General features: G+C 48.6%; 3 protein-coding genes across 4 annotated transcripts in view; 1 reads left to right on the forward strand and 2 right to left on the reverse strand.

Annotated features, from left to right (window-relative positions):
* Nucleotides 1–12,454, reverse strand: part of TSC2 (TSC complex subunit 2) — a 33,450-nt gene extending 20,996 nt beyond the window's left edge. For both annotated transcript variants that reach the window (XM_059826315.1, XM_059826314.1), the window contains exons 1-20: nucleotides 12,317–12,454; nucleotides 11,342–11,428; nucleotides 10,561–10,671; nucleotides 9,543–9,687; nucleotides 9,291–9,408; nucleotides 8,757–8,805; nucleotides 8,218–8,343; nucleotides 7,803–7,876; nucleotides 7,335–7,461; nucleotides 6,530–6,673; nucleotides 6,172–6,309; nucleotides 5,853–5,956; nucleotides 4,980–5,061; nucleotides 3,901–4,056; nucleotides 3,454–3,570; nucleotides 2,788–2,910; nucleotides 2,391–2,497; nucleotides 1,649–1,802; nucleotides 777–899; nucleotides 322–456 (exon numbers count right to left, since the gene is read on the reverse strand). In XM_059826315.1, the coding sequence (XP_059682298.1) occupies nucleotides 322–456; nucleotides 777–899; nucleotides 1,649–1,802; nucleotides 2,391–2,497; nucleotides 2,788–2,910; nucleotides 3,454–3,570; nucleotides 3,901–4,056; nucleotides 4,980–5,061; nucleotides 5,853–5,956; nucleotides 6,172–6,309; nucleotides 6,530–6,673; nucleotides 7,335–7,461; nucleotides 7,803–7,876; nucleotides 8,218–8,343; nucleotides 8,757–8,805; nucleotides 9,291–9,408; nucleotides 9,543–9,687; nucleotides 10,561–10,671; nucleotides 11,342–11,428; nucleotides 12,317–12,454 (2,358 nt within the window). The remainder of the gene's footprint in view (nucleotides 1–321; nucleotides 457–776; nucleotides 900–1,648; nucleotides 1,803–2,390; nucleotides 2,498–2,787; nucleotides 2,911–3,453; nucleotides 3,571–3,900; nucleotides 4,057–4,979; nucleotides 5,062–5,852; nucleotides 5,957–6,171; nucleotides 6,310–6,529; nucleotides 6,674–7,334; nucleotides 7,462–7,802; nucleotides 7,877–8,217; nucleotides 8,344–8,756; nucleotides 8,806–9,290; nucleotides 9,409–9,542; nucleotides 9,688–10,560; nucleotides 10,672–11,341; nucleotides 11,429–12,316) is intronic.
* Nucleotides 12,455–14,004: 1,550 nt separating this feature from the next.
* NTHL1 (nth like DNA glycosylase 1) lies at nucleotides 14,005–20,952 on the forward strand. The gene is made up of 6 exons (XM_059826574.1): nucleotides 14,005–14,080; nucleotides 14,620–14,867; nucleotides 16,984–17,154; nucleotides 17,703–17,862; nucleotides 19,668–19,773; nucleotides 20,471–20,952. Exons 1-6 carry the CDS (start codon nucleotides 14,005–14,007, stop codon nucleotides 20,592–20,594), a joined length of 885 nt encoding a protein of 294 aa, XP_059682557.1. The 3' UTR covers nucleotides 20,595–20,952.
* Nucleotides 20,953–22,830: 1,878 nt separating this feature from the next.
* NHERF2 (NHERF family PDZ scaffold protein 2) overlaps nucleotides 22,831–25,535 on the reverse strand; it is a 39,650-nt gene continuing 36,945 nt past the window's right edge. Inside the window, exon 7 of the mRNA XM_059826225.1 lies at nucleotides 22,831–24,386. Within this exon, the coding sequence (XP_059682208.1) occupies nucleotides 24,228–24,386 (159 nt within the window). The 3' untranslated portion in view covers nucleotides 22,831–24,227. The remainder of the gene's footprint in view (nucleotides 24,387–25,535) is intronic.

The raw sequence follows: 25,535 nt of genomic DNA on the forward strand, positions 1-25,535 counted from the left end.
TAAGTTTCTGATTAAACAGAATTTTTATGTTTATCAGGGTCTTCCAGCAGAGGGTAAAGTCACTCAGCGACCTGCGAGGGGGGGCCAGGTATGGACGGAGAACACTGAATCCAACTGACCGGACAGTCATTGCTGCACAAAGTTAGCAAAGTATTTTTTCACCCCAGGCCCGACCCCAAATACAGTAGATGCAGCTTTTTTTTTAACAGAGAAGGGCAGTGTTATCTTGCACTTAAGTCTCCTAATCAGCTAGTATGAGAAAATGCTCTACTATAGAGGCTCAGGCCCCATGCCCCCCACACCCTCCTACTCTCGCCATACCTGTTTAGCTTTGTCCAGATAATTGTGATAAGATATTAATGCCGTCAGTACTGGAACTACAGCCAGATGCAAATCAGTGCGAGAAAAGCCTTCCGGGGTACCATGGAGCCTGTCGGTAGTCTTTTTGTCTGTGAGCTGATACATCACACAGTAAGTTAGAATACCTCACGCTAAAAATACTCTCTAAAAGGCAGTAGATAGGTACTGCCCATAGCTCCCTTTTCACACGTATACATACATACATAGAGGAAGAACACTCATTATTACCTACTTCTGTACCTAAAACAACCCTCACAAAAAGGGAAGGTGAGTGAGGACTGACAACCAGCATGCTAATCTTCAAAATATTAGACTGAAGAAAAAAAAAAAATTTAAAAAGTCAAAAGAATCCCCCCCAAACTCTCAAGTAAACTAAGGATCTAGTGATTACACATCAGTAGGGTGCATGGCATTACCATGTAGCTCAGTGCAGAGGCCAGGAGGTCTATGTTACAAGGAGAGGTTAAAAATAGCACTTTATAGCGGAGGGATTCAGGTAATTTGTTGAGGACCAACTTCAACACCTTCCAGTCTGTCTCCTGGAAAGAAAGAAAAAGTTAAGGTGGAAAATTTTTGTACAATTTCAGTTCAGTTTGAAAGTAAGACGAATCAAATTTCAGACAACATGCCATTTCCCAGGCAGACGTATGTCTTGTCACGGCAGCTACATAAAAAGAAGTGGCATTTAATTTTCACAAGTGACCTCCTGTCTGTCATCCAGCTCTAGGTGCAATATTGGCACCACAAACTGGAAGATAACTTGTATCCAGATCTGACTGAGCTCAAAAAGACGGAGCCAGAATTCAATTCTCCTAACCACCAGCACAAATTAACTTTCAGAGCAAGACAACCCCTCAGCACGTAACTATGTCCAATACAGCACTAATGGAACAATTTATATTTACAGTTTATTAGCAACGGAAACATTTATCAGTTCTCAAAATACTTCAAAAACTTGCAGTAGGAAGGTTTCTTTTAGTTTCAAATGCCCTTTCAGAAACAGGATGACTTATCTGATCTTTGTTTAACAAACACATTTTTTGCCCTTGTCTGCTCTGAAGCAGAGTGAAATAAATGAAAGCCTGGCTTAGTTTCTGAAGAGCTGAACCGGTGCTCCCACTGGTGGTTGTAAAACTGCACAATTACACACAGATTCTGACCAAGGAGGAGGATTTATGTACTGCTTTTCAGACGTTATTTGATACTCTGGGATAGCATTCTCTAGCCAGCTGTGTGAAGTTGACGTATTTCACGTGAAGATGACAACTGTCATTAAGAGTGGACGTACTTGCTTCAAACACTGGAGAAGGACGCCAAAGACCATTGAGTATGGCAGATGCCCTATGCGAATGGTGGCGTTCTGGGAAGGCACACTGGGACTTCCTGAAGGTGGAGAGAGTGTACCAGTAGGCTTTTTCTCAGAAGCCCTCTTCTCTGCTTCTCTACAACATGGAAAGGGAGAAAAAGGCACGTAATGTAAAATCAAGATCAGAACAGCCTGTTCATCTGACATACAGCGCTACCCTATTTGGTAGCCAGTTTAATGACCAAACAACAATATACATTGCATTTTCAATTAAAAAAACCCACAAGATTGCCCAGTAGATGGAGAGCAATGAGTCAGTTTGGTCAGGTTAAGGATTTTTCTACCCAGCCCCTTAGCAAATTTAGAAAGATATCTTTGGGGGCATGTTATACAAAGAACTTCAGACCCAGCTATAAAATTAAAAATAGTCAGATTTGTACAAAACACTGAATCAAACCTCAATGTGAAAACTGGTTTCAGGCAGGAACAGAAATTCCACATCTGAGATTGAGAGCTCTGTAGGTAAGTGGTTTGTAAGAACAATTCATCAATGACTTATCGAGACCATCCTAAACTGTGACTATAGACTTGTCTAACAGCTGACTTCATCAGGATTTGGAAGATTTAGAAAAACTGCAGATTGCTACTGATGGACCATTAAGCTCGTGCAAAAATAACAAATAGCTTGAAAAACAGCTTTTGCTTAATGCAACAAGAAACCTACACAAAATCACATAGACAGTAAGGGCTGAACCTCACTGCTCCGTCCTTGTTGGAAAGGCCAAGACGATGGAGGGAGTCAGCTCGAAGCATCAGCAGGAAATCAAATACCTGTAACAGAGGAGACACTGGAATCACTCAAAACCCAAGCCAGTGGAATACTCTCCCACCTCCCCATGCGATACTTTTGCAAGTACAAAGGGATTTTTAATAAATGCTGTGGCTAGTTCTGTAGGAGGCATCACTTCTGGTGTTACAGTACATATACATACTCCTATTAGCCAGGAAACATTTAATTCTACTTCTGACAAGCTCTAGAGCAAACATTCCCCACCTGCCACCCGAGAATCCCAAAGACAGCATGCACCTCTCGACCTGAAAGCATAGGTGACTGCTCATACCTGCAGTCTGATGCTGCTGGCAACAGCAAGGCTGTACGCATATATATAATGGCGTTGGACATGGTGAATCAGCATCTCGTACACCCGCATTGCATGGCTGGAGGGTAAGCTGTAGAGTTTTGTCTACAGAGGAACAGAAACACAAATCAAAAGGTAGAGTGACACTTGTTATTCAGAAATGTGTATCTGCACTGAGAATTCAAGAAAAAAACAGCAAAAACTTGCTCCTGAAAGCAAGATGAACAGATGGCTCCAGACAGAACCTCTGCCAAGGCTCCAGAGCAGCTCTGCCTGGCTCCAGAAGGGCACTGGCTGGAACAACCAGCTCTTCACAACTGCTTAACCATATCTCAGGACATGCCACGCAAACACAACAGATCTATTCAATTTTATGAACCACTCCCTTTCTGCTGGTTTATGAACACATCTGCCCTCCACACACAAAAATGTGCTCATATTCACTGTACAATGGAAATTAAGAAAATAAAATATTTAGCAAACAGTCATACAGTACCCAAAAGCAAAAGGAGTGACCAGAACAAGAGTTAAAATATTAAGTGGACAAAAGTCGTAATATTTAATAGTGGGGATAACGGTTATCTAAAAAGCCAAGTCCAGCGAAACACTACTCTGAAGAAGACGTGTTTAATGCTCTGCAGCATTTACCTGAAGAATTATCAGGAGTCCAAGAACTGCTGTCTTGACATCCTCCAAAGAAGCTGAATATGATAGCAAGTCCCTTTCTTCCAGTTCAGAAGGAGATGAGAGAGAACGTGCAGCCACCTTTTAAAAAGAAAAGCAATACATGGTTTAAATCTGCAACACACCTTTTCTTTATTTCCGTCCTGGAAGGTCAGGAAACACTACAGCAAGTCATCCTTGCTGGAAATTCTGCAAGCCCTGTCAGGTAGCTTGGATGTGCATTGATACGGTTTCTAAAGCTCCCTTCCGCTCTGAACTTCAGACTCGCATCCTCCAAAACTCAGCAGTTTTACAATGTCCTGCTGAGACATGCAACTGGTAACAGTCAGGAGTTAGTCTCCTCAGTCACAGTAAGAGCATCTGGCAAAAGACGTGGTGATGCTGCTAACAGTTGACCAAACTCTGCCTCACCTTTTCTATGATATCAAGCAAGCTGTTGAAGTGATGTGTGTTGCAGCCTTCAGCTAGGTCTACGAGTAGCTGAGTGGCCAGTTTTCGGACTTGATGGTCTTTATCCTCTGGAATGTGAGCCAGCTGAGAGATCACAACCAAGTTTATCAGCTCTTCCTGCAAAAGGACAGACCTTAGTAAACCTGGACACTTTGCTGTCAATTGTTCAATCCGCATGTTAAAGAGACAAATAATTACAAACAAAAGAACACTGATATTCTGATATCAGGCTTGTTCCTCAACTAACTGCTTGGTTCCTTGATCTTTCCTCTTCCATCCAATTAAGTATTTCTGTACGCCATCCCTCCAAATATTTATGACTTTTGTTGAACTTGGATTCAATGCTTTGGTTTTCATCTATCCTATAGAATTGATAGGCCAGGCTCAAATAAACTGTTGACGAGGGATTTCTAGGGCTTAGTTTTTTGAGAGAGGGGGCAAACACGCAACAGCATCATGTTTTCACAAATCTTCAAGGAATGCAAGAAGCATCTCTGCCCCTTCCTGTCCTCTGACACTCTGGGTACATTCCAAGGAGCTGAAGACATCCCCAGAGCTCTTCCATAACTCCTCTCTCAGACAGCTTCCATCTTGGATTGCAATTAAACTGCAAGCACCAAGACAAGTCAATCTGCTCACATCAGATTATGTCCAGACCTCAGCTTTTTACAAAGCTTTTAAATAAACTCTGCATCGCTCACATCGACTTTCCTTTCTTCCAAAACAAAATTTATACAGAGTTAATGACCTTAAAACAGAGAAGCAAATACACAACCAGGTATGTCCTCAAAACACAGCAGCTCCCACTGCAAGTTGCACATACCTGTGTCCAACTAAGGACAATTAAAAGGCAAGTCCTCCTACAAGCATCCTAAAGAAACATGTCTATTGTGTGCAACACAATGTCTATTAAAGCACAGTTCTGTGCATTCCCCAGTGGCAGAGAGAACCTGAAGCACACCACAAAACATGCCTCACCAAAGCCTTTCCCACCCACTTAAGATCTCACATGTGATCATCAGAAACAGATAAACACACACCTCATAGAACTGTCTGTTAATACTCAGGACAAAGGACAAGACATCCAGAACTTTAATACGAACAGCACTACGACTTTCGTTCCTAAAATGGGAAGAGCAAATCAAGATGAATAAAATAAAGTTACTGATATTTAGGGAAGGGGGGAGAGGAGAAAAGGAAAGTAAAACTAAAGTAAACTAAGAAACTTCTTAAGCACTAAAACAGTTACTGTTAGAGATCAGCTGAACCTTCAGTTCATGTCTCTACATATGAAAACAGATTCAAGAACAATTGGAAACTGGAATCCCAATTCAACTTTCACTACTTCTGGAGATCTGTAACTGCAGTTTTCCACTTCCAATCCAAACTAGGAAGCACATGTCAGAAGAACAAGTGCTCTGGTGAGCAAATTTAAAACCAAACATATGGCACCGAGGAAGAGTTGCTCTTTGGCAGCATTTCACAGATGAGATAGAAGTTTGTTATTGCTGTATGTTGATATTTCGGAGCACAAGAATACTTTTAAGAGTACCAATTCAAAACCAGATAACTTTAATACTGGATAACCATATGCAATCCTGATGCTTAACAGGAAAATCTTGTCTGGTGTCAGAACTACAAAGTGCTGTGCAGTGGAACACATAACCGCCTAAGCTAATTGGAACGGCACCATCCAATGGAAATAAAAAAAAGAAAAAAAAAAAGAAGCATAAATAACTCAGTGGAAAGTTTCTCTTCTGTTAAACAAAATCCTTTTGCATACTGTGCCCTGGAAGTACTTCTTAGCAGTCATTTACTAACATTAGAACTTCAGAAAACAAAATTCTCTAACATGAAAAGGTGGCAAGAAACATTTGAAAGTGCCTTGTATTCACAAAGTTATGATTTCGTACCTGAAGAATCTCTCCATTAACATCTGCAGGTTGTGAATCCAGCCATCTTTGGCAGGATGAATGGACTGAGCTCTGTATGTTATCAAGTTTAATACAGAAGATTCCTTTCACAGAAAGATCAAGAAATATTTTTTTTAGTGTATAAGCAAATACAATATATCTATTCCCCCAAGCCTCACCCCGAGAATAAGGCTCATATAAGTCCTTGCTGTGATTTTCTGACCACTTGCTATTTTAGGACACCCAACTTTCAACTGTACTGAGTAACAAAACAGATTCAACTGATAACAAAGGAAGACAACAATAGGTAAAGTCTTACTGGTCTCTGATCAGCACATCTTTCCACCAGCTCAAAAAATCTCTCTTCAGAGCCATGGAATTCATTCTGGTCACAGAGTTCTTCTACTGTAGTCAAAAGATCATGTACAATGGACTTAAGTTCTTGGCTCTCCAGACTCTGAAACAGAGACAAAAACGTTTCTAAAAGATTTCTACCTTACCAGAAAGTGCTAACTTTTAAATGCAAACAGAAAACTCAGTTGAGAAGCACAGTATTGAGAACGGGGCTAAACCTTCATTCAGCTTCAAAGTTCACTAGCGCGTACAAATCAATTTGCAAAAATATTTATGGCAAGGTCTTTTGGTTGAAAGCACATCAAGACAGGCTCAGCGCTTACCTGCAGCTGTTGCAGTAATCGCTCCATGATGTCCAAAAGGATATCCCACGTTACAGCTTGCAGCTCCTTCCCATACTTCTTTGTTAGACGTGTTATGGACAGAACTATCTCATAAGATACAACTGCATTGGGACATGTCATGGCCTGGAATACAAAGCATTCCCATCAGTTAACAGTTGGAAAGCAGTGATCAGAAACCCTCTTAAATTCAAATGAAACACGCCTTGCTAATTAGGAACTTAGCCTGAAGATCTGAGATAAATATATTCAAGGCTACACACACAAAGGGCAAAGCAAAGAACCATTTTATAAAGTGCAGTTATGCACTCTTGCAAACAGCTGTAGATCAGATGTCAAATACAGTCCCGTCTTACAGAGCAGACACATGAGGTTAAAGCTAGTAATTCCCACTTGATGCACTTGCATGAGAAAATTTTGAGAGAGCTCGGAGGCTGTCCTTGAAGATATTGCCCCTCACTTTTTTGTTCCACACACTGGAAAGAGTTAAAAAATAAAAATAGAGCAAAAGCTTTAAGCTAAAGTACCCACAATGCAGATACTTGATAAAAAGAATCCAGACTTTGCTTTTCTGGCCAAAGATATTCCAGAAGGGAGGCCTCAGTTTTAGACTTAAATCCTCTGTTGTTTTATTGTTTCCCCATGCTTCTCCTCATACCCAATTGCTGTCTCTCATCTTTCAGGCATACAAAGATCTCTTTGGTGTAGGGGACCACATTTCTGTTCTAAATTTATGCAGGTCCAGATGTATACCTGATTAAAAAGTTCCTCCAGCATCCCATCCTACCTTGAGGAACGAAGGCAGCACTGAAGTTGGGGAATTCTTGAGTGAATTGAGACGATGAGCACCCCACAGAGCCATCCCAACAAAGAACACAGCTCCTCTCAGCAGCGCTGCATCTGCCATGTAAGCTCTAAGAACAGACGGAAGGAAAGTCTTAGACCACGCTACAATTATTTTAGCGTACAAGAGTCAATAGGAATATACACTGTCACAAGAGGAGTTCCAAGCTGTTATTCATTAAGAGCCTTGCACAGCAGTTTACAAACATTAAAAGCAGAAAATCATTTAGTACAACTTTAAACAAAGGAAAATTAAATTCAGAAAAGCCAAAAAAATGAGTGCTTCAGCAGCATAACTAGGAAGGGAATTCACCTCTAAGCACCAGAACCTTCAGCTTGTTCTACTGACGTCAGCGACTCCTGATCTATCTCAACGGGACCTCTACTGAATTCCCTGGGTTTTGTTCCTTACCTGTCTTCCATGATCCTGCACATGTTGTAGATGGCACTGTGTCCCAAATGAGTTCCCAAAAGGTTGCGCATAAGCTGCAAATTCAAAGAGAACACTAAAATATCCAACTGTTAAAACACTCATTAGCCTAAATACGCAGTTAGCTGGCCAACCATGCCCACTTATAGTAAGTAAATGTGTCCGGCCATTTCCATACCACTAGAGAAAAGGCAGCCTGTCACATCAGCTGAGAGGAAACTGCGTAAATTCCATGGACTAACAATGTGCTGATCCCTTAATACTTAAAACAGTTATTAATTTACTTGTAAAAGCAAACTGAAATTTACGGCAAATGTGCAGAGGCTCATCTGACACTTCATCTATGAGGCCAAAACAGTGGACTCATTAAAAAACACAACTAGAAGAAAGTTCTGACCTTCCAGCACGGCTCGCAGAGCTCCTTCACATTGATGGTACGGCACAAAGTGATGATAAATACGGGCAGGTTCTCTGATGGCAGACAGTTATAGCAAACAACTGCATCTAGGACTTGCAAGGAAATCTTTGGGAAAGAGAAAGACAAAATGGTTATACACTTCTCGAGGAATAAAGCAAGTCAAATCCTAACCTGGCAGACCCAGGAAATCTTCTGGAAGTCAAAAGGGATACATATGTCTGGTGTTTGTTTTTTTTTTTTTTAAAATCATAGCAAGATGGAAAGTAAACCATAAAAAGCACTGTCAAAAAATTGGTTTGCTTATCAAATTTATCAATGCTCTGTTTGTTTTAGAGTAAAATGATTATTGGTGTACGAGATCCCATGGCTTACAAATACTTCATAACATTGTATTAGCTCCTTGTAAGATGAGAATAAACAGAGAGGAGAGTTTGATGAACTGATTTTGTTTGTAAAAGTTACAGTTTCAAAGAATTTCAAAAAAATCTAAAGTACTAAGAGAGACTCAAATTACTAACCTCTATGTCCACAGATGATGAAGTCTGAATGCACAAGAGGCATATCTTGCTGTTAGGAAAGAACATTTAATTATAATTGTTTGCTTAATGTGATTTTAGGCGAATCACAAAGAGCCAAAACAGACAAGTAAATTGCTATGTTATTTTACTCATCATTCCCCTCACTGTGGCATTGTTGGTAACACTCCTAGAGACACTGAACACTACAACCTCTTCTATGAACAGTTAGCTTAAAGTTGCACTTAAATGCAACTCAGTATGCCTACACTAATACAATAGCAGAGACCCCTTGAGAGACTAAGCAATGCAATCAGGTCCACCACATGAAATGGGGAAAGCACATGCAGTTAAACTAGAACAGAGCTGAATATTTTAAGAACTGAAAATCAAATATTTGTCAGAAATGTCAGGTATGACCTGGAATGAAACATCCAGATCGGATGAAAAAGATTCCACTTATCTGTATATTGATCTGCAACTTTCTCCTGTAATTTACCAAGAATAAGCACGTAGGAGTTAAAAAAAACAACTTACTGGACCATGTCAGCTACATAGTCTTCCAGATAGCAGCTATTGAATTTCACCAGGTTCACTAAAACCAGAAGGAACTCAGAAGACAAACCAACATCCATCCACTGCAGTACAAAGTCAGCTAAGGAAGGAAAACAAATTGTTACAATATGCTTTCTACCCAGAGGCGTTATCACTACCTTTTTCTCATATCACTGAATGCCTGTCCCTCGACTTATTCCCACCAAACTGAAGAGGGGTAGAGACAATACTCACCTAACTCTTCTTCTAAGTAGGTGATATATCGTCCATTCTCTGTTAGAGCCTTGAACACTTCAAGCCGTTCATGCAAGTCTTCATTAGAGGGGTAGTCCTTAATAACCTTAAAAAAATGTGCTCTGAGGATCCCTAATCTCTCACCCTTAAAAAAAAAAAGGGGGGGGGGGGGGGCAGGGGGGAGGAATAACAGTGTCACTAACGAAAAAAGACAGTTAAGGCCTGGACCTTTATCAAGGTCTATAACAGTAATCTTCATGCTTGAAATTATTTTCTTTTCCTACGGGCTATGAAAGTCTCCTGAAAATACCTTCAACCTCTACTGGCTACTGACAATGGCTCAGGTCTTCTCAATCTGTTCTATCAGCACTCAAGGCTGGAGGCATTTTGTCCAGCAACACACAGACAGCATCCAACACACAAAGTAATCCACAGAAACAGCAACCGACAGCACTGCCAGTACAGCATTTAAAAAACAACCACCCAACACACCAGAATCAATGCCCGCTCTTTTCGTAAGCATCTACCCCTACCTTTTCAGAACACTGAAAACTAGAACTTTGGTCTGATAGAGTCTTACGTTTGTATAGCACATTGTGAAATCTGAAGAATTCATAGTATGCTTAACTTGGCCAGGCTAGAAAAATATCTCATGCAGAACTTCTTGCGTACTTGACAAGCTACAACATCAAAAACAGCTGCAGACTAGGACTAATAGGTCGGGGCAAAGACCATATAAAATTTGCCATACTATGCTGAACTTAACCCAAGGTATTCCTGCTTTTTCAAGAGCACTGCCCCAAAACAGAAAAGTTTTCTATGAGTTTTATGAAAAGTTCTGCTATGAGGTCAAACCAAGACTTAAATTTAAATGCTGCCTCTTCCCATTTACTAGGCACAACCAAAATAAGAAACATGGGAAGCTGTAGAGAAGAGCCACCCAATATTTTTCACACTCATACTCTACACAAACCCTTGTTTAAGTGTAGCGTTTCTTCTACAGTTTGTTTGTTTTCACCTGTCCTTGAACGATTGACTTTAGCAAATGAAGAACAGCATGTCTGGCTTCGACGGGGCGCTCTGGCTGGAGCATATCAGCTACGACTTTCCATATTGCTTCCACTGCATGCTGAAAACAAACACAGGAGACAGGCAGTAGTAGGAAAGTTAAGCTTCTTCTGGGTTCTTTAGCCAGCAGGTCAGTCATTAATTATGGCAAGTTAACAAACAAGATCTCCAGGGATTTCATGTCCAGAGTTCTCTTTTCTGAGGGACACTCTCACCTGCCAGCCATAAGCTCAGATGAACGACACGTGAGATACCAAATCCTGTCCTACGTGACAACTTGCACCCCAATAACTGAAGTTCTTCATTCACACACTTACTTCAGCGTGAACATTTGTGCAGAAACCTTCACCCAAATACAAGAGGAGTTTAAAACCAATTTGAGGTTGCTTATTAACAAGACAGAAGGAGCTAGCAAACACCTCTTCTACAGGATTAACATCATCTCCCGTGAACCGTCCTGAACAGGCCTGAATATTTGCAGCATTCTCCTTCTGTTCAGCCCAGGAAGCCTGTCAGCTATGTCCTCTCTGCTCCACAGTTGGCAGGTTGGACAAGACTAACCTCCTTGGCATGTGGGCCATCCTTTTACAGGCTTGGACAGCACAAAACATAGCTCCTGGGATTGCCAATTTTAAAAGGCAGACTAAACGACAACAGCCTGTTCCGATAGGTTAAGAGCTGTTGCTTACATTTTCACCCTTCCAATATTCACTGAACACTCTGAAACTTACCTCTTCAATTTTTTTTGTTTTTGCCACTTCACAAATTTGACCGATTGCTCGTATCCTATTACTTAATCCACATTCTATGCTCAGTTCCTGGAAAGAAATGTAGAAATAAGCTAATAGTTTATCTTCCTAGAAACACTTATCCATTTCTCAAAGCGGATCATGAACCACTGAAAAATGAATTACACATTTGTCCAAAATGATCTAAGCACTAGTCATCACTGGAACTTTTCAGGAATTTCTCCAAAAACTTTTTTTCCATTAGCAAATGATTTGTCAAAACTAGAACTTTCACAGAACCGGAGCCAAGCAGCTTTTCACCTCCAGGACAGAACATCTAATTTTCATCAGAAAAGTTAATAACTCACTGGCTGTGGTGCTCGCCCAGTTCATGGGAGAAGGGCAGAGAAAGGAGGGATGTTAAGTCCAGCTCTCCAGCCTTCTAGCAGGTAAGAGCTTGGCTGCTCTGGCACAGATGGGAAGGGATTCTGGTCTTTTTCTCCCTTTTATGTGTTTTCCTCCCTCTGTGCCAACTATTCTGCTTATAGACTTGCTGGACCAATTACTGGAATAAATTATTTTTTTTTTTAGTTTTTACAAAACTGTAAGGTTTTCGTAAAACAGAAACAGTTTCAGCTTGCGCTAACTGCCACCACATAAACTTCATCAAGCTCAGATAATAAACGAAGAGCAACATATTTTGAGGGAACACCCTGTAACCCAACAAAAGACAACACCATCCTATCAAATATCTCAAAACTATTCAAACACTGAATAACTAAAATGTTGCAACTCCAAAGTAGGTGAGTTTTACACCCATTTCACTAGAGAATGAATTGAGAGTTAAGGTAAAAAGGCATGATCGGAAAGGGGATGCATGGCAAAACAGAAAGGAGAATGAGCAAGCCCTCCTTCCAAGCCTCTCAGCTCAGGTAATCCGGGCACTAGCCCCACCTTTACTACGGTCAGTTCTCACACCTTGAGTATTTCTGCAGTGATGATAAACTCTGTTTGCTTGCCCTCCGATGACTTTGAACTTCCCCGGGATGTTCCCAGCCCCAGGAGATTCCTGAACTTCTCCTTCAGTCCCGAATCCTTGCTCTGAGGCTTTGCCATTGCTGACAAACAAGCAGTGCTGAGCCCCTGCAAATACAGAACCAGTTTTCTGTTAAGGGAGGCCCAAGAGGAATCTTTAAGCAGGAAAACACCACTACCAGCCGTCACAACATGGCTTTTACAAACAGCTCTGGTGTCTCAAGCTGTTTCAAACAGGGGAAAAGCCCAACACTGAGGACAAAACAGTGAGGAGCCCCACAGGCATGAGGAGCCTGTGCTGCTCCTGCCTTCAGCACCTGCAGCTACCCGCAGTATGGGGAGCTCGGGTCTATAATTTTCTGGGAGCTCCAAATGCCCAGCACTACCACAGCCCGCACAGAGCAACCACCACTTTAAAACTGCTGAGCTGATTTTTGAAGCATAAACACACACACTTTTGGTGGGTGTGAGCTGAAGTACTCGTTCCCAGTACAAAAGCAATGGACAAGCAACACAGCACTGTAAAGCAGATGTTGGAAGTAGCTAGACACGAGGAAGGACCTAGGACTCTGAGGGTTTGAACATCCAAATGCTGCCATGGCAAGGAGAAAGGGGGAGCGAGAACAAGCACACCCATTACAGCAATGGCACATCGACAGCAACATCCTTCAGAAACTGTCTCCCCAGCCAGCCGCAACCCGCTGCCCCTCAGGGTCCCCCACACCCGGCTGAGAGCAGGACACCCGCTCCTTGCATGCTGGCACAGCCCTGGCACCCTGCCCTCGGCACTTGCTCCCGTAAAAAACCCGGCAGCCCCCCAGCTATGCCCCATGCCCCCGCGGACGTGCCACAGCCTTCCCCACAGCCTGGGCACACGCCACGGCAATCCTCTGTGCTCCCTGCGGACACGCCACAGACCCTATCCCAGCATCCCAGGGGACGTTGCTGCTGCCCCCAGCCCAAGGGACACACCATGGACCCCAGCCCAACATCACCAGGGGACACGCTGCAGCCCACCACTCTGGAGGGCACACCAGAGCCCCCAGCCCAGCATCGCCAGGGGACCCGCCACAGCCCCCAGCCCACCGCCCCGGGGGACACGCCACAGCCCCTAACCGAAGCCAGGACGCGGCACAGTGTCCCCCGTACCCCCCCGACACGCCGGGACCACACCACAATCCCCACCACCACCACCCCGGGACGTGCCACAACCCCCTACGGACACCCAACGGCGGACAAGCCACAGCCGCCCCCCCCCCCCCAACACACCCCGGCTCCCTGACACGGGACACCCGGGGGGGACCCCCCCCCGCCGGGGGCAGCCCCACACACACCCCCGGGGCACGGCAAGGCCCCGCCTCCCGCTAGGCCCCGCCAAGCCCCGGCGCACCCCGGCCCCCGGCCCGGGCAGTGCCCCCAGCCCGGGCAACGGGGCCGCCGTTCACCCACTCCCTCACTCACCCGCCGACCCCCGGCCCGGCCCGGCCCCGCCGCCCCCGGCCCGCGCCCCGCTCCGCGCCGGGCCCCCCCGGCTCCGCTCCGCGCCCCGCCCCCGGCGGAAGTCCCGCCCCTTCCGGCGCCTGCGCCCGCCGCGGTGCACGCCGGGGCCGGTAGTGCCCGGGGCCGCCGCCATGTGCGCGGCCGTGTCCGCCGGCGGTGGGCGGGCGGCGGCCCGGCGGCTCGGCAGGACCGGGGGGGTGGCCGGAGGTACGGGAGGGGGCGGAGATCGGTGCTTCCCGGGGCTGGCGGGGTCGTGTGCGGCCCCCGCCCGGCCCGGCCCGGGCACGGGGAGGGGGGCCTAGGGGCCTGCAAGGAGGAGGACTGAGGCCCCAGCCCAGGCGGGGGCCAGGGGCATGGGGTCCTTGTCACGTCCCCCTCGGAGCCCGGGATGTGGCAGCTGTCCTGCCTGTGGCACTGAGAGAGGGCCTGGGGATGCGTCTGGTCCTTCAGCAGCCTCCTGTGTGTTTGGGACACGCATCCCCGTAGTGTGACATGTGTCCCCAGCTGTGGTCCCCTGTTTCCCAGGTCTTTCCCAGCCCTTCCTCGCCCCGCGGCTGGCTCTGGTTAGAGCTTGGCGGATGTGAGATGTTGCTGCTGGGTTGGGACTATGGGGAAGACGAGTTCAGCCCTTGTCAGGGTCCCCGGGGTGGTTGCTGGCACGCAGGGCCAAGGCTGGGCTCTGGTGGGAGCCGAAGGCTTCTTTCCCCCGGCCTCGGGCCTGAAAATCTCTCTCCCGTCTCTTGCAGCAAGCCAGGTCCACAGCACAGCCGCCGTCCCGAGGCGCAGCAGGAGGAGGAAGAGCATTGCCATTGCCTATGAATCTGGGCAGGGGGATGGTGCGGAGCAGGGCATGCCTGAGCCCCAGAGACCACGCTGGGAGCCAAGGGACTGGCAGCAGCAGCTGGAGCGCATCCGGGAAATGAGGAGGAACAGAGATGCTCCTGTCGATGAGATGGGAGTGGAGAAGTGTTACGACAGCAGCGCACCCCCACAGGTAACAACACCCTGCTGCCCTGCTCCATCAGGTGGGCACATGAAAATACAGCCCCGCTTCTGCAGCCCTCTGGCCACCCTCATCCTCATGTTGCCCCTGGATATATCCCACTTTGCATATCTCCAGGACAGAAAAATAAACACAGGGCATATCAGGACTCTAGGCTGGGATTTGTGCCACAAGAGGTTACTGCACAAGCGTGCGTATGAGAGAAACAGTTCATCCTGCTAGAGGAGGGGAGTCAGCCACTGCCTCTCCCGTAAAGGGGCTCGCTGGCTTCAGACAGCCCTTGTGAAATGGCAGCGGGTTATTTTCTGAGATGTTCTCTGCTCGTATTCAGCCCATGCTGGGCATTAGAGACCAACTAGCAAACACAGCTGTGAAAGGCCCTCGTCCTCTGCTTAAACTGCTGCCAGAAGAGTTAGCAGACCGAACCAAGAGTAGGAGCTGAGGCAAAAATAGGATGATTTTGGACTTGGGAGTGAAAACCCTGAGAGCGTATTGTGGCAGTGCTGTCTTCTGGGGCATGCTGGCAGGGCACGAAGGCATGTCCCTTTTTTCTTAAAAATCTCTGTACGAGTCCAAGGAAAGTATCCAGCGAGATGGCTCTGTAATACAGAGGAAAAACAGTATGGAGACAAGGTGAGGGGACCCGAGAAAAGACTTTCCAGGGTGCTTTTATGCACTTCAGAGCAGCACATAAGTGTAGGTTGGCTTCCTCTCCTCTTGCGGTCCGCTTTCAAGGGGATACTGGTTGAAAGGAAGGGCCATGCTGGGATGGCACTGTCCTCCCCAAGCCTGGGAACACAATCAAAGGCCCCAGATGACACCTCCCTCCGAGGGGGCCATTTGCATCAGTACAAAAAACAAAGCGGAGTGACGCGGTGGCGTGGCGCTGGGACCCAGGGCTGCAGGGCTGTGCTCTCTGCGCACAGCTCTGGTGTGGGAACTTGGAGATAACCCGCAAGCAGGCTTGGTGGAGCAGCAGGAGTCATGTGCTTCACAGCGACCTGCTGGGCTGTGAAGGAGGGGTCTCGAAGATGCAGCTGCACAGCTTCAGCGCATGTAACGCTGTCCTTATTGCTGGCATCGTGCCTTCGGCTTGGATCCCTGGGGAAAACGGTTAGCTTTGACTCTGGATTCAGACAGCATCACACACTCCGCAGCCATGTGGGCTGGCACCAAGTGCAGCTGTGGGGCCAGGGGGACCACGGTGCATGATACGGAAATAACTGTTCTTCCCTGGGGAAGCAGGGTTGTTGCTTCCAAGGAAAAGTGGATGTTGTAACTCTCAGCACACACCAGCACTCCTCACACATTTTCCATGCACTCAGAGATTACCCTACTGCCATGCAGAGATTTTTCCTGGTGCACCTGCGGTTTTGTAAATTTTGTTTGTAAGAGGACTGGAGGAAGGATTGTATCCCACATTATCCTGGGTCAGTCCAGGTTAGTTGCATCATCCTCCTCATTCTGGTGGGGACAGAATCGCATCTGGGGAAAAATCAATTGAAATATAGGAGGTGAATGGTCTGGGCTAAACCCTGCATGTCAGCATCAGAGGAACTTCTGGGTTTTGTGCTTCATCTCCCAGTCTCTGTCATCCCAGTTCTTTAGATTTGGTTTCGTAAGCAGCTCACTGGAGCCAGATACCCAGTTCCTACTGAAGCCTAGTGGGAAAGGGACGGGATTTTCATAAAGCTGCTTTAGAGCAGAAGTTGCATGAAAAATCATCGGGCGTTTGTACTTTTACGTCCTGTGGGGTCTCCTGAGAATCCCATCATCAGGAAAAACTTTGTTTGGCCCTTTGTGGCTAAGCACTGGTGTCTTCGGATGTGAGATCCCAGCAGACAGTAGCTGCTCTCTGCCCTTTTACACATACCGACTGCTTAGATTGAAGGTGTTTCTTTTCTCCCTTTATTGTGTGGTAGAATGAAAAGGTTATGGATTATTTCTGTTGCAGCCTTCCGGCCTCTTGTAGATGGATATGGCTGAATCAGGGTAGGTCCATGTTACGCACTGGAGTAAAGATGGTGCTGGGTGGGACAACCGAGCCCCAGAGGTGCCTGGATCCTCTCGGAGATCTTGCGGTGTCTCACTGTCTCCTTGTCCCCAGGTTATGCGCTACCAAGTTCTGCTGTCGCTGATGCTCTCCAGCCAGACCAAGGACCAGGTGACATCAGCTGCCATGCTGCGCCTGAGGCAGCGTGGCCTCACAGTCGACAGTATTTTGCAGATGGATGATGCGACACTTGGGCAGATCATTTACCCTGTAGGGTTCTGGAGGGTGAGTGCAGGATCGTGGCAGCACCTGACGTGCATTTAGGGGAACCCCCTCCACCGTCCTCCTTGCCCATGCAGCCATCTGAGACAGCTCAGGGGCCCAGGAGAGGTGCGCAAGGCGGGTGCAGGCTTGTCCTTTGCAGGCAGTGCTCGTGGCCAGTCACTGAGCTGCCAGTGAGTGATGAAGGCAGGAGGTGGGTGTGAACCAGCCCTGCTCCTGAGATGCATCCCCAGCCGGTATTCAGCCTGCGTGCCGTGCCCCGTGGGGCTCTTTCCCTTGGAGTCAAGCTGAAGGCTGTATTTTGTGCCAGTTTTAGCAATTTGTATTCACAGCAAGATTGTTTGCTGCAGTGCCTGGAGTGTGCAGGGGAGGTTAGAGCTAATCAGGCCTCAGCATTTTGCTTTCAAGGAGAAATCAAAGACCTCTGTCTCCCCTCCGCAAACTCCAGTGTGTGGCCTCACACATAACATACACTCAGGAATGGTTTGTTTTCTCTTTTCCCTGTATTGGAGGGCAACCTAGATTTTCTGCCTTTCCCCTTGGTTTTCCAGAACAAAGTGAAGTACATAAAGCAGACGACAGCCATCCTGAAGCAGAAATATGGGGGTGACATACCGAGAACTGTGGAGGAGCTGGTGCAGCTGCCAGGAGTTGGGCCCAAAATGGCCCACTTGGCCATGAACATTGCCTGGGACAGTGTGTCCGGGATAGGTAGGTTGGACTGTGTTTTCCCCATTCTTCTCCTAAATCCTGCCTGATCCCTTCCCTGGGCAGAGGGGAAGTGTTGCAGTTGGGTAAACTGCCTGCCCCAGGAGCCTGATAGCATCGCTGCAGTTTAGTCATCGTCAGAGTATTTGGGTGGGCAAAGGACCCTCGACCACTCACAGCAGATGAGTTGCTATAGGATTTACGCATGGATCCAGCTACTATTTTTCCCCAGATTTGATAGCAGAAATCCCCAAGGGCAGCCACTCCCTCCCCTTAGGTGCTGGTAAGCAGCGCAAGTATCGCCTAATTGAGTAGGCATCCAAAGAGATGTGCTAGCAGAATAGTGCTTTGAAATCTCTTTGGTGTCAAGTGAAAGAGAGGTGGGGGGTACTTTTGTGATTTGGGGATAGTTGTAGGATAGTCTGAGGTTGTTTGTTTCCAGGGTTGCTTCTGTTTAAACAAATCTCATTTGGGATTTTTTTTTTTCGCAAGCCGTAAGAGGGCAGAAGCAGGGCTTAGTCAAAATTACCGTTTGAAATCAGTAATTCATGATGGGTCGTAGAAAGAAATGGTCTCAGGCAATCTGTAACTACAGAATTTCTGGTCTGTTTTAGTTCCTGTGGCTGGATAACAGGTGACCACAGTGTTTGCCGTGTTTATTGAACAGAGAGCGTAGGAGAGCACGTAGCTGTACCCTGTGGAGCTGCGTGCTTTAGCAGTGATCAGCTGGAAGGAAGTCTGTGGTGGAGATGGGCCCAGGCCGGACCCAGGGCAGGTTCGCTCCTGCACGATGCTCTTTTGAGGAGCATGGACCGGAGCGTGGCTGGCAGCAGAGCTGCCCGCAGCAGCCGGCAGATGGGGCTGGATGATCAGTTGCAGGGTCCCAGTGGGCTGCCCGGGCCTGGGGGGCCCCTGGGGACAGATTAATATTCCAAGTGTATTTGCTGCTTAATGGAGGAGCCCTGGGAAAGCTGGGAATGGTGCCACCTGATGAATGACTGCCGCCGCGGCAAGCACACAGCCCAAGGTCAGTGCGGGCGGCAGCTAACTCCTGCAGCCCCACCGGTGACCGTCAGTTGTATGAAATGTGGCTCTTGCGCTGGATTCGACAGCACTTGGGGTCTGTTGTTCTCTCCCTGCTGTGGGGGAGGGAAGTCTAGAGGGAGCCAAACTAGCCAACTGTTTTCCAAATAATTGTGTGCTCAGTTTTGATTTAGGAGGCAAGGCTTAGTCTTCCTGTTTACAGCAATTTCCTGGGTTTTGCCCAATTAGCCATAGAGACAGGTTTATCGCTGCTGATCTAACAATAATACACTTTGCATTCAGAGCTTTTTAGCTCAAAGCACTTTATAAACATTCGTTTAAGCCTCACAAACCCTCTTGTGTTGGTAGGTATTATGAAATGTGTTTTCCATCTGGGTAAACTAAGGGGCAGAGATTGCAACTTGCATAACATCAGCTGAGATGCAGGGAGGGAGAGAACCCGGGACAGGCTGCCCTGTGCCTGCTAGATCAGAGCACGCGAACCTTTGAAGGAAGGCTGGGTCAGATTGTGTGAGCGTGTCGCTGGCTGCGTGGTATGAGATATCCATCCTGTCTTGCTTTTGGCTCTGAGCCTAGGAAGAAAGCAGCACATTTGTTCTGCGAGTGAGCCTCCCCTCCTGTTTCACCTGCCTGTTCCTGCCGGCCTGCGGAGGAAGCCTGTGCAGGGCGCTGTACCTGGTGTGCTGCGACAGGCAGCTTTTGGCTGTGCTCTCTCCGTTCAGGTGTGTCTGCCCCCACCTAAACTCTGGGCTCTCCCTTCCTAGCTGTGGACACCCATGTGCACAGGATCACAAACAGGCTGAAGTGGGTGAAGAAGGAGACCAGATACCCTGAGGAAACTCGGGTAGCGCTGGAGGACTGGCTGCCCAGGTGAGGCCTGAGACCCCAGCCTCCTTCCTCCACACCAGGCCCCTCGAGCTAGCTGCAGGAGCCATGTCTGCACACAATCCTGCTTATAACATTTTCAGTGACTGCGCTTTGGTCCCTCCTCTTTATGGGGGACTAGTCCGCAGGTGTTTCCACTCTCCCAGAGAGCTGCAGCAGCAGCATCTCAGCTACTTGCTTGTTTCCTGGCTATCGGATATATCGCTCACCACTAGTGCAGCCAGGTACCTGGAGGTCTTGATGCCAGATTCTTACCATGACCCAAGCCAGGTGCTTTTCTACACAGGACCTTGCTGAGCCTAATGGCCACAGCAGTATCAGCCCATGGTTGGATTCTGGCCTTCACTGATGCTTAATCTTCAGTATCAAATGCCAGCTGACCGGTACTCTATTGCATCTCCACATCTGGCACATGCCTTAGCACAAGAGAATGACCACAGGCACTTTGTGTGTCTGTCCTCTGCTCCCCACCCCAGTGCAGAGGGATCAGGAAAGGTTAGGAGGGCTGTTCTTAGCAGGAGGCCAGGACCCGCCTCCAGGCACCTTGGGAAGCCAAGAGGAACCGGCAGTAGGCGAAAGGGATCCATTTAAAAGCACGGGCTGTTCTTTAACCCCTCCGAGCAGCTGTATTGGGAAGCTCATGGGTTGGTTTTTGGTTTTTTTTTTTTCCCTTTCACTGCAGGGATCTCTGGAGGGAGATAAACTGGCTCTTGGTGGGCTTCGGCCAGCAGACCTGCCTCCCTGTGAATCCTCGCTGCAATGAGTGCCTCAATCAAGACATTTGCCCAGCTGCTAAGAGACGCTGAGGGAATCATCTGGTCTTCATAGAGCAACAAAGCTGCTTCAGCTCAGCAGCAGCCCGGAGCTGAGCCCTAGTAAAGCTGTGCTTCGCACGGGGCTGGCTGTGTGACTGCAGGGAAACAGGAGACTGCTGCAGCCAGCTCAGCATCTCTGAGGAGGGAGCAGCCGCTGGCAACGGCTGAGCTCTCAAGAGGAAAAAGGGTCTTTCAAAGTGCAGCAGTCCTGCTGTGTCAGTACTAAAGGCACCAGCCCCCGTGCGAATGCCTGAGCATGCCCCGGCGGAGCAGCAGGCTGTGCCGTGTCAGGAGTAGCTGGAGAGAAATGCTGTGTCCTAGGGGACTTGCTGCTGCTTGTAAATACACATTTAATAAAGGTGGTGGGGTGGTGGTTTTTCTTCCCCACCCGTGAGGCTTGCTGGCATCTGTGCAACACAGGGCAGGGGGAGGAGAGGACGGGTGACCTCACCAAAGCGTGAGGCCATAGAGACCAGCCCTGCCGGGCTGCCCGCCTAGCCTGGGCTGCGAGGGGCACTGCGATGAGTAAGGTACAACCAAAGCCCTTCAGGAGCCAGGATCAGAGGAGGCCGTCGCCCGGCCAAGTGACCTTTTGGTCCTGGTAGCAGAAGGGCAGGGCATAACGCAGAGCAGGGGCGGGCAGGAGACAAGCCAGCGTCGCTCTCGCTTCTATGTCTGCCAGCAAGGGTTACAGTGGCCACGGGAGCCAGGCTAGTGTGTGCCTCAGAAGCTCACAGAAGGGACACCACCACTGTCTCTTGTTCTTCAAAGAAAGGGCAGCGCTGACTTCATTGGAGAGCTTCAAAGGAATAATTTCAGCTACTCTTTAAACAGGCAAGGGAGGAAGCAAAGTTTATAATGTGCTAAAGAAGGCTGTAATTCCGCTCTGAAGTTCCCTACCAAACAGATGAGGAACAAGCAAATAAGTACTTGGTACGTGGGAAAACGAAGTTTATTACTGACATTACAGTGTACATTACGTTTTTACAATGCAGCTGACAGCCTTATACTTTATTGATTTTTTTTTTTTTCCCCCCAGTTAAATGTACAGGAACTGAATAATTACTACTGAGCTACAAGATGTCAGAAATATGATAAGTGCTTTAACCAGGAGCAGTTTCCATGGACTAAGTAGAGATTAAGATTTTACAATCTTATCAGTACAGATTCGCACACCTGATTTCTTTTGATCTGCATTCAAAACTACGTGTTCTTTTTTTCCCCCCCTCAACTACAGTGGTCCAGTCTTGTATGAGAAATGCGGTATTTACAAACAAGGTCTTTGCTCTCTGACATGCATCGGAGAGTGCGACATTTAGGTCAGTGTCACGGGGAACGCTCTGCCCTGCGCAGACCAGGGCACTGCCTGGGGTTTGGCTATGCAGGCACGGGAAGCAACGTACATACCATGAAAAAGAAGGGCTCCTTCAAAAGATTACTGATTTATAGAAGCAAATATTTTGGGGGCCAAAAAGAGAGCAGGTAACTGTCTTTGAAGTGGGGTAGGGAAGAGGTGTCTTGTTAATGGCAGAGTCCTGGAGGGGAGGCAAACCTCTCTGCAACCTGAGCCGTCGTCCCGCTGCCAGTCTCGTCAAAGTCATTATTTTCAACCTGTTCAGCCCATCAACATTCCTAAAAGACAACTTTCGTAAAAGAGAACTCATCTCCTTCACCCCTGAGGCTTTCCATGCTCCCCTGCCAGCCAGCTAACAGCCATGGGCATCAGCTGCTCCCCAGGGTGACACCAAATGTCCTGGCTCCGCTGCTGCAGTCCCCCTGCCCCGCACCGACCCGCCGCTGTGCTGAGCCCCAACCCGCTGCTGGGGAGAGCAGTAAGTGTTATAAGGCACCTTTTAGCTCAATACTTAGGAAATACACACAGAGCCATTATGATAATCCGTAGCACACTCACAAACCCAAAGGCCACAGGCTTGTAACGCAGCAGTGCTGGAGTAACGCGGGGCAAAGTCAGAGCCATGCGTTTTTACAATGGTCATCAATGGCCAAGTGATTGCTGCCATTTGCTTTTAGCTGGGGGAAGTGGTTTTGTACTCGACTGTCCTCCTGTGCCCAGTCCCTTCCCACCACTGCCTTGGCATTTGAGCTGAAACACCGGGCAGCCACCGTGGCTGGGCTTGGGGAGCTGCTGGAGCGTGGGAGGGAGGGGGCCAGCCCCGGCACGGCCGGGCCCCTGCCCTGGTAAAACACCTCTGCAACCTCTAACGCCTTGTAGTTTGGCTTAGTCACCTTCCCTCATTTACAGCCAAAGGCAAGTAATAAAGAGCTTAAATGGGCTTAATTTGTAATGCTTTAAAGACACGGTTTTGAGGCTCTAATACCAAGAGCAGGGTGTTTTCAAAGGAGGCCACAGGAAACCAAAGCAACTGCCCACTCCATCGCACCACTGCCTGCTTCGTAGCCAGCCCCACGGAGAGCCCACGGCTTCAGCGGACGCCCTCCCGATGGCAGGACCGAGACTCAGCTATGCTCAGGGGCCGGAGGCATCAAATACCAGCCCAGAAGTAACAAACCAGGTGGGACCCGGACCCTGCTCCAGCACCCAGGCACAGCCACAGCTGAGCCCTGCTGCCCCAGCGCCGAGCCCGCAGCTAGAGCCGGATCCCCGCCTTCCTCCCTGGAAGCAGATGCTGGGTTGTGTTCGCTTTCAAGTCTGTCCAAAGAGTTTTGTAGCATCTCGTGGCTTTTGTCTTCTCGCAAGGCTGCCGGAGCTGGGCCGGCAGCACCGTTCCTTGCACCACGGGGCAGGACCGGCCCCGCTCCCTGCCTTCCCCCGCCGCTCAGCGCTGCGTCGACGGCTGTAAATGGTGAGGCCTGTGGCATTTGGGCTCTTGGGTTTGTGTTTTGTTTTTAAATCCTGCCCTCTCCCCTCTGCAGAGCTGTCGGGGATGAAAAAGGGGCTTTTATTGCCGGGGCAGAAGTCACTGGTGGGGAGGGAGGTTCCTAAACTAACTGGAAACATATGGGACTTCATTAAAAAAAAAACGAAAAACAACAAAACAAACTTTTTCCTTTCAATAGCAAAGCCAGCAAGAGCGATTTACAGCCACTGGCCGTTTTCCCATCGTGTGAGGAGTTAACGCTGCAGACGGGGTGCTGGGGAGGGGGTGCCAGGTACACCCCACCCCGCGGGCCCCCACCACGGCGGGGGCACGAGGCCGTAAGACGTTTGCAAGGGGCACAGAGCATCCCATGGGGCTCAGTCTGGGACACCCGCAAAACCAAAACAAACACCTCAAAAAAAAAACAAACAAAAAACCCAAGTAATAGAAGCCTAAATGATGCAGGTAGGAAATGAGTTAAACTCTTCCAGTCCTTTCTCATAGGAATGGGGGACGGCGCGCAGCCAGAGCCAGGCTGAAGAGCAAGCAAGAAAAGGAGCTTTGGTCACATTTGTCTTATGAGAATCGCTGGTGAGTAACAATAATAATAATAATAAAAAATAAAAAAAAAAAGGACTTTAAAATACGCCTTGTAAAAGCAACCAGTGAAGAGCAGAGCACAAAGCATCTCACATGGACACTGAAGGACAGGGCGTAGGCACCTCAGAAACGTCCGAGCTGGGGCAGGGGCGGGAGAGCGGCGGACGGCAGCCACCAGCAAGGCTCAGAAATTGCTGAAAATCTCTCGCTTCTTGTTCCAGTCCATCTGCGGAGCTCTCTTCTTCACCCGCTTGGCCCGCACCTTCTCCTTGGCCTCGGCAGCCGTTGGGCTCAGGGTCAGCCCGCTCTCCTCAAACGGGTCTTTCTTCTCCGCGTCTCCATCCTGCGTGGAGAAGGGAGAAAAGATGTCAGCCCCCCGCAGCATTCCCCCCACCGCCACAAGCACGGCCACGGCGTCCTGCAGCGTTTCACCCCGCACGGCCCCGGCAGAGGCGTTTCCTCCAGCACGCACAAGAAGCAAACGTGCAGGGGTGGGTTTTTTTGGAGCAGAAGGTCAAAGTCCCTCCGCCGTGCCGTGTCTGTGGTTTCACTGGTGGCAGCAGCATCCGTGTGGCCACAGAGTTAATTACTACATGGCGTTTTTGGGGGGGTTTTTTCCCCGCCTGAAGAATGTGTGGCTGCCACGGCTGGAAGTGGAAAAGCAGACACACAGAAGCTGCTGCCAGAGGGAAAACAAACTGCTCCGCTGTCTGCTGGGGAAACGAAAAACAAGCCCCTGGTGTAGGCGGAAAGCAGGGACGAGGGAGCAAACTGGATGAGCCTCGGGGCTCGCCGGGAAGGGTTGCAGCAAGGCCCCCCCGTGTTTGCCTGCCCGGACACCCGTTTGCCACCCGTGGCTAACCGAGGCGGGGATGGGGGGTGCATGGGAGGACAGCAGCACCCGCCTGTGTGCCCAGCTGGCCATGCCCAGCACGGCCACCGTTAAGACCCCAGTCAAGGCAGTACTTGCTTTGGGAACTGTATTGAAAACAGCATCCTTCCATCTGCTGAATAAAAGTACTTTTATAATAAGAAAATTAACTTTCCTTTCTAAAGTCACTGCCACTGCGGCAATGTGCCCTCAAGCCAGAAACCGCAGGTGCCCCTCCACTAACCCTGACCCTCTGGTTCCTGCAGTAGGTGAAGGATGGCCACCACGTCCTCAGGGTACAATTAACGTCCTGGCCAAACTGCTTTCATTCCATTGCCATCCCTGCTGGGGACAGACCCAGCTCTGGGTCTCCGACCCCCTCAAACCCCACAAGTCTGGGAAGCATCATCCCTGCCGGGAGTCGGTTCGTCAGGGCTGGTTTCAGTGGGCAGCGTGCTCCGTAGCAGGCGCAATCTAAAGCTTCAGCTTCATCGATTGCATCTGTACTGAGGCTTTGCCGGGTCTCGGTGCCGGGCAGGGTGGAGGTGACCAGCTTGGGGAGCAGCGGCTGCACCCCGGAGCTGCACGGCTGCGCTCTGTGAGCACCGCGCTCGTGTCAGT

The sequence above is a fragment of the Gavia stellata genome, chromosome 18 (genome assembly GCF_030936135.1).
Source record: "Gavia stellata isolate bGavSte3 chromosome 18, bGavSte3.hap2, whole genome shotgun sequence".
Taxonomy (NCBI): domain Eukaryota; kingdom Metazoa; phylum Chordata; class Aves; order Gaviiformes; family Gaviidae; genus Gavia; species Gavia stellata.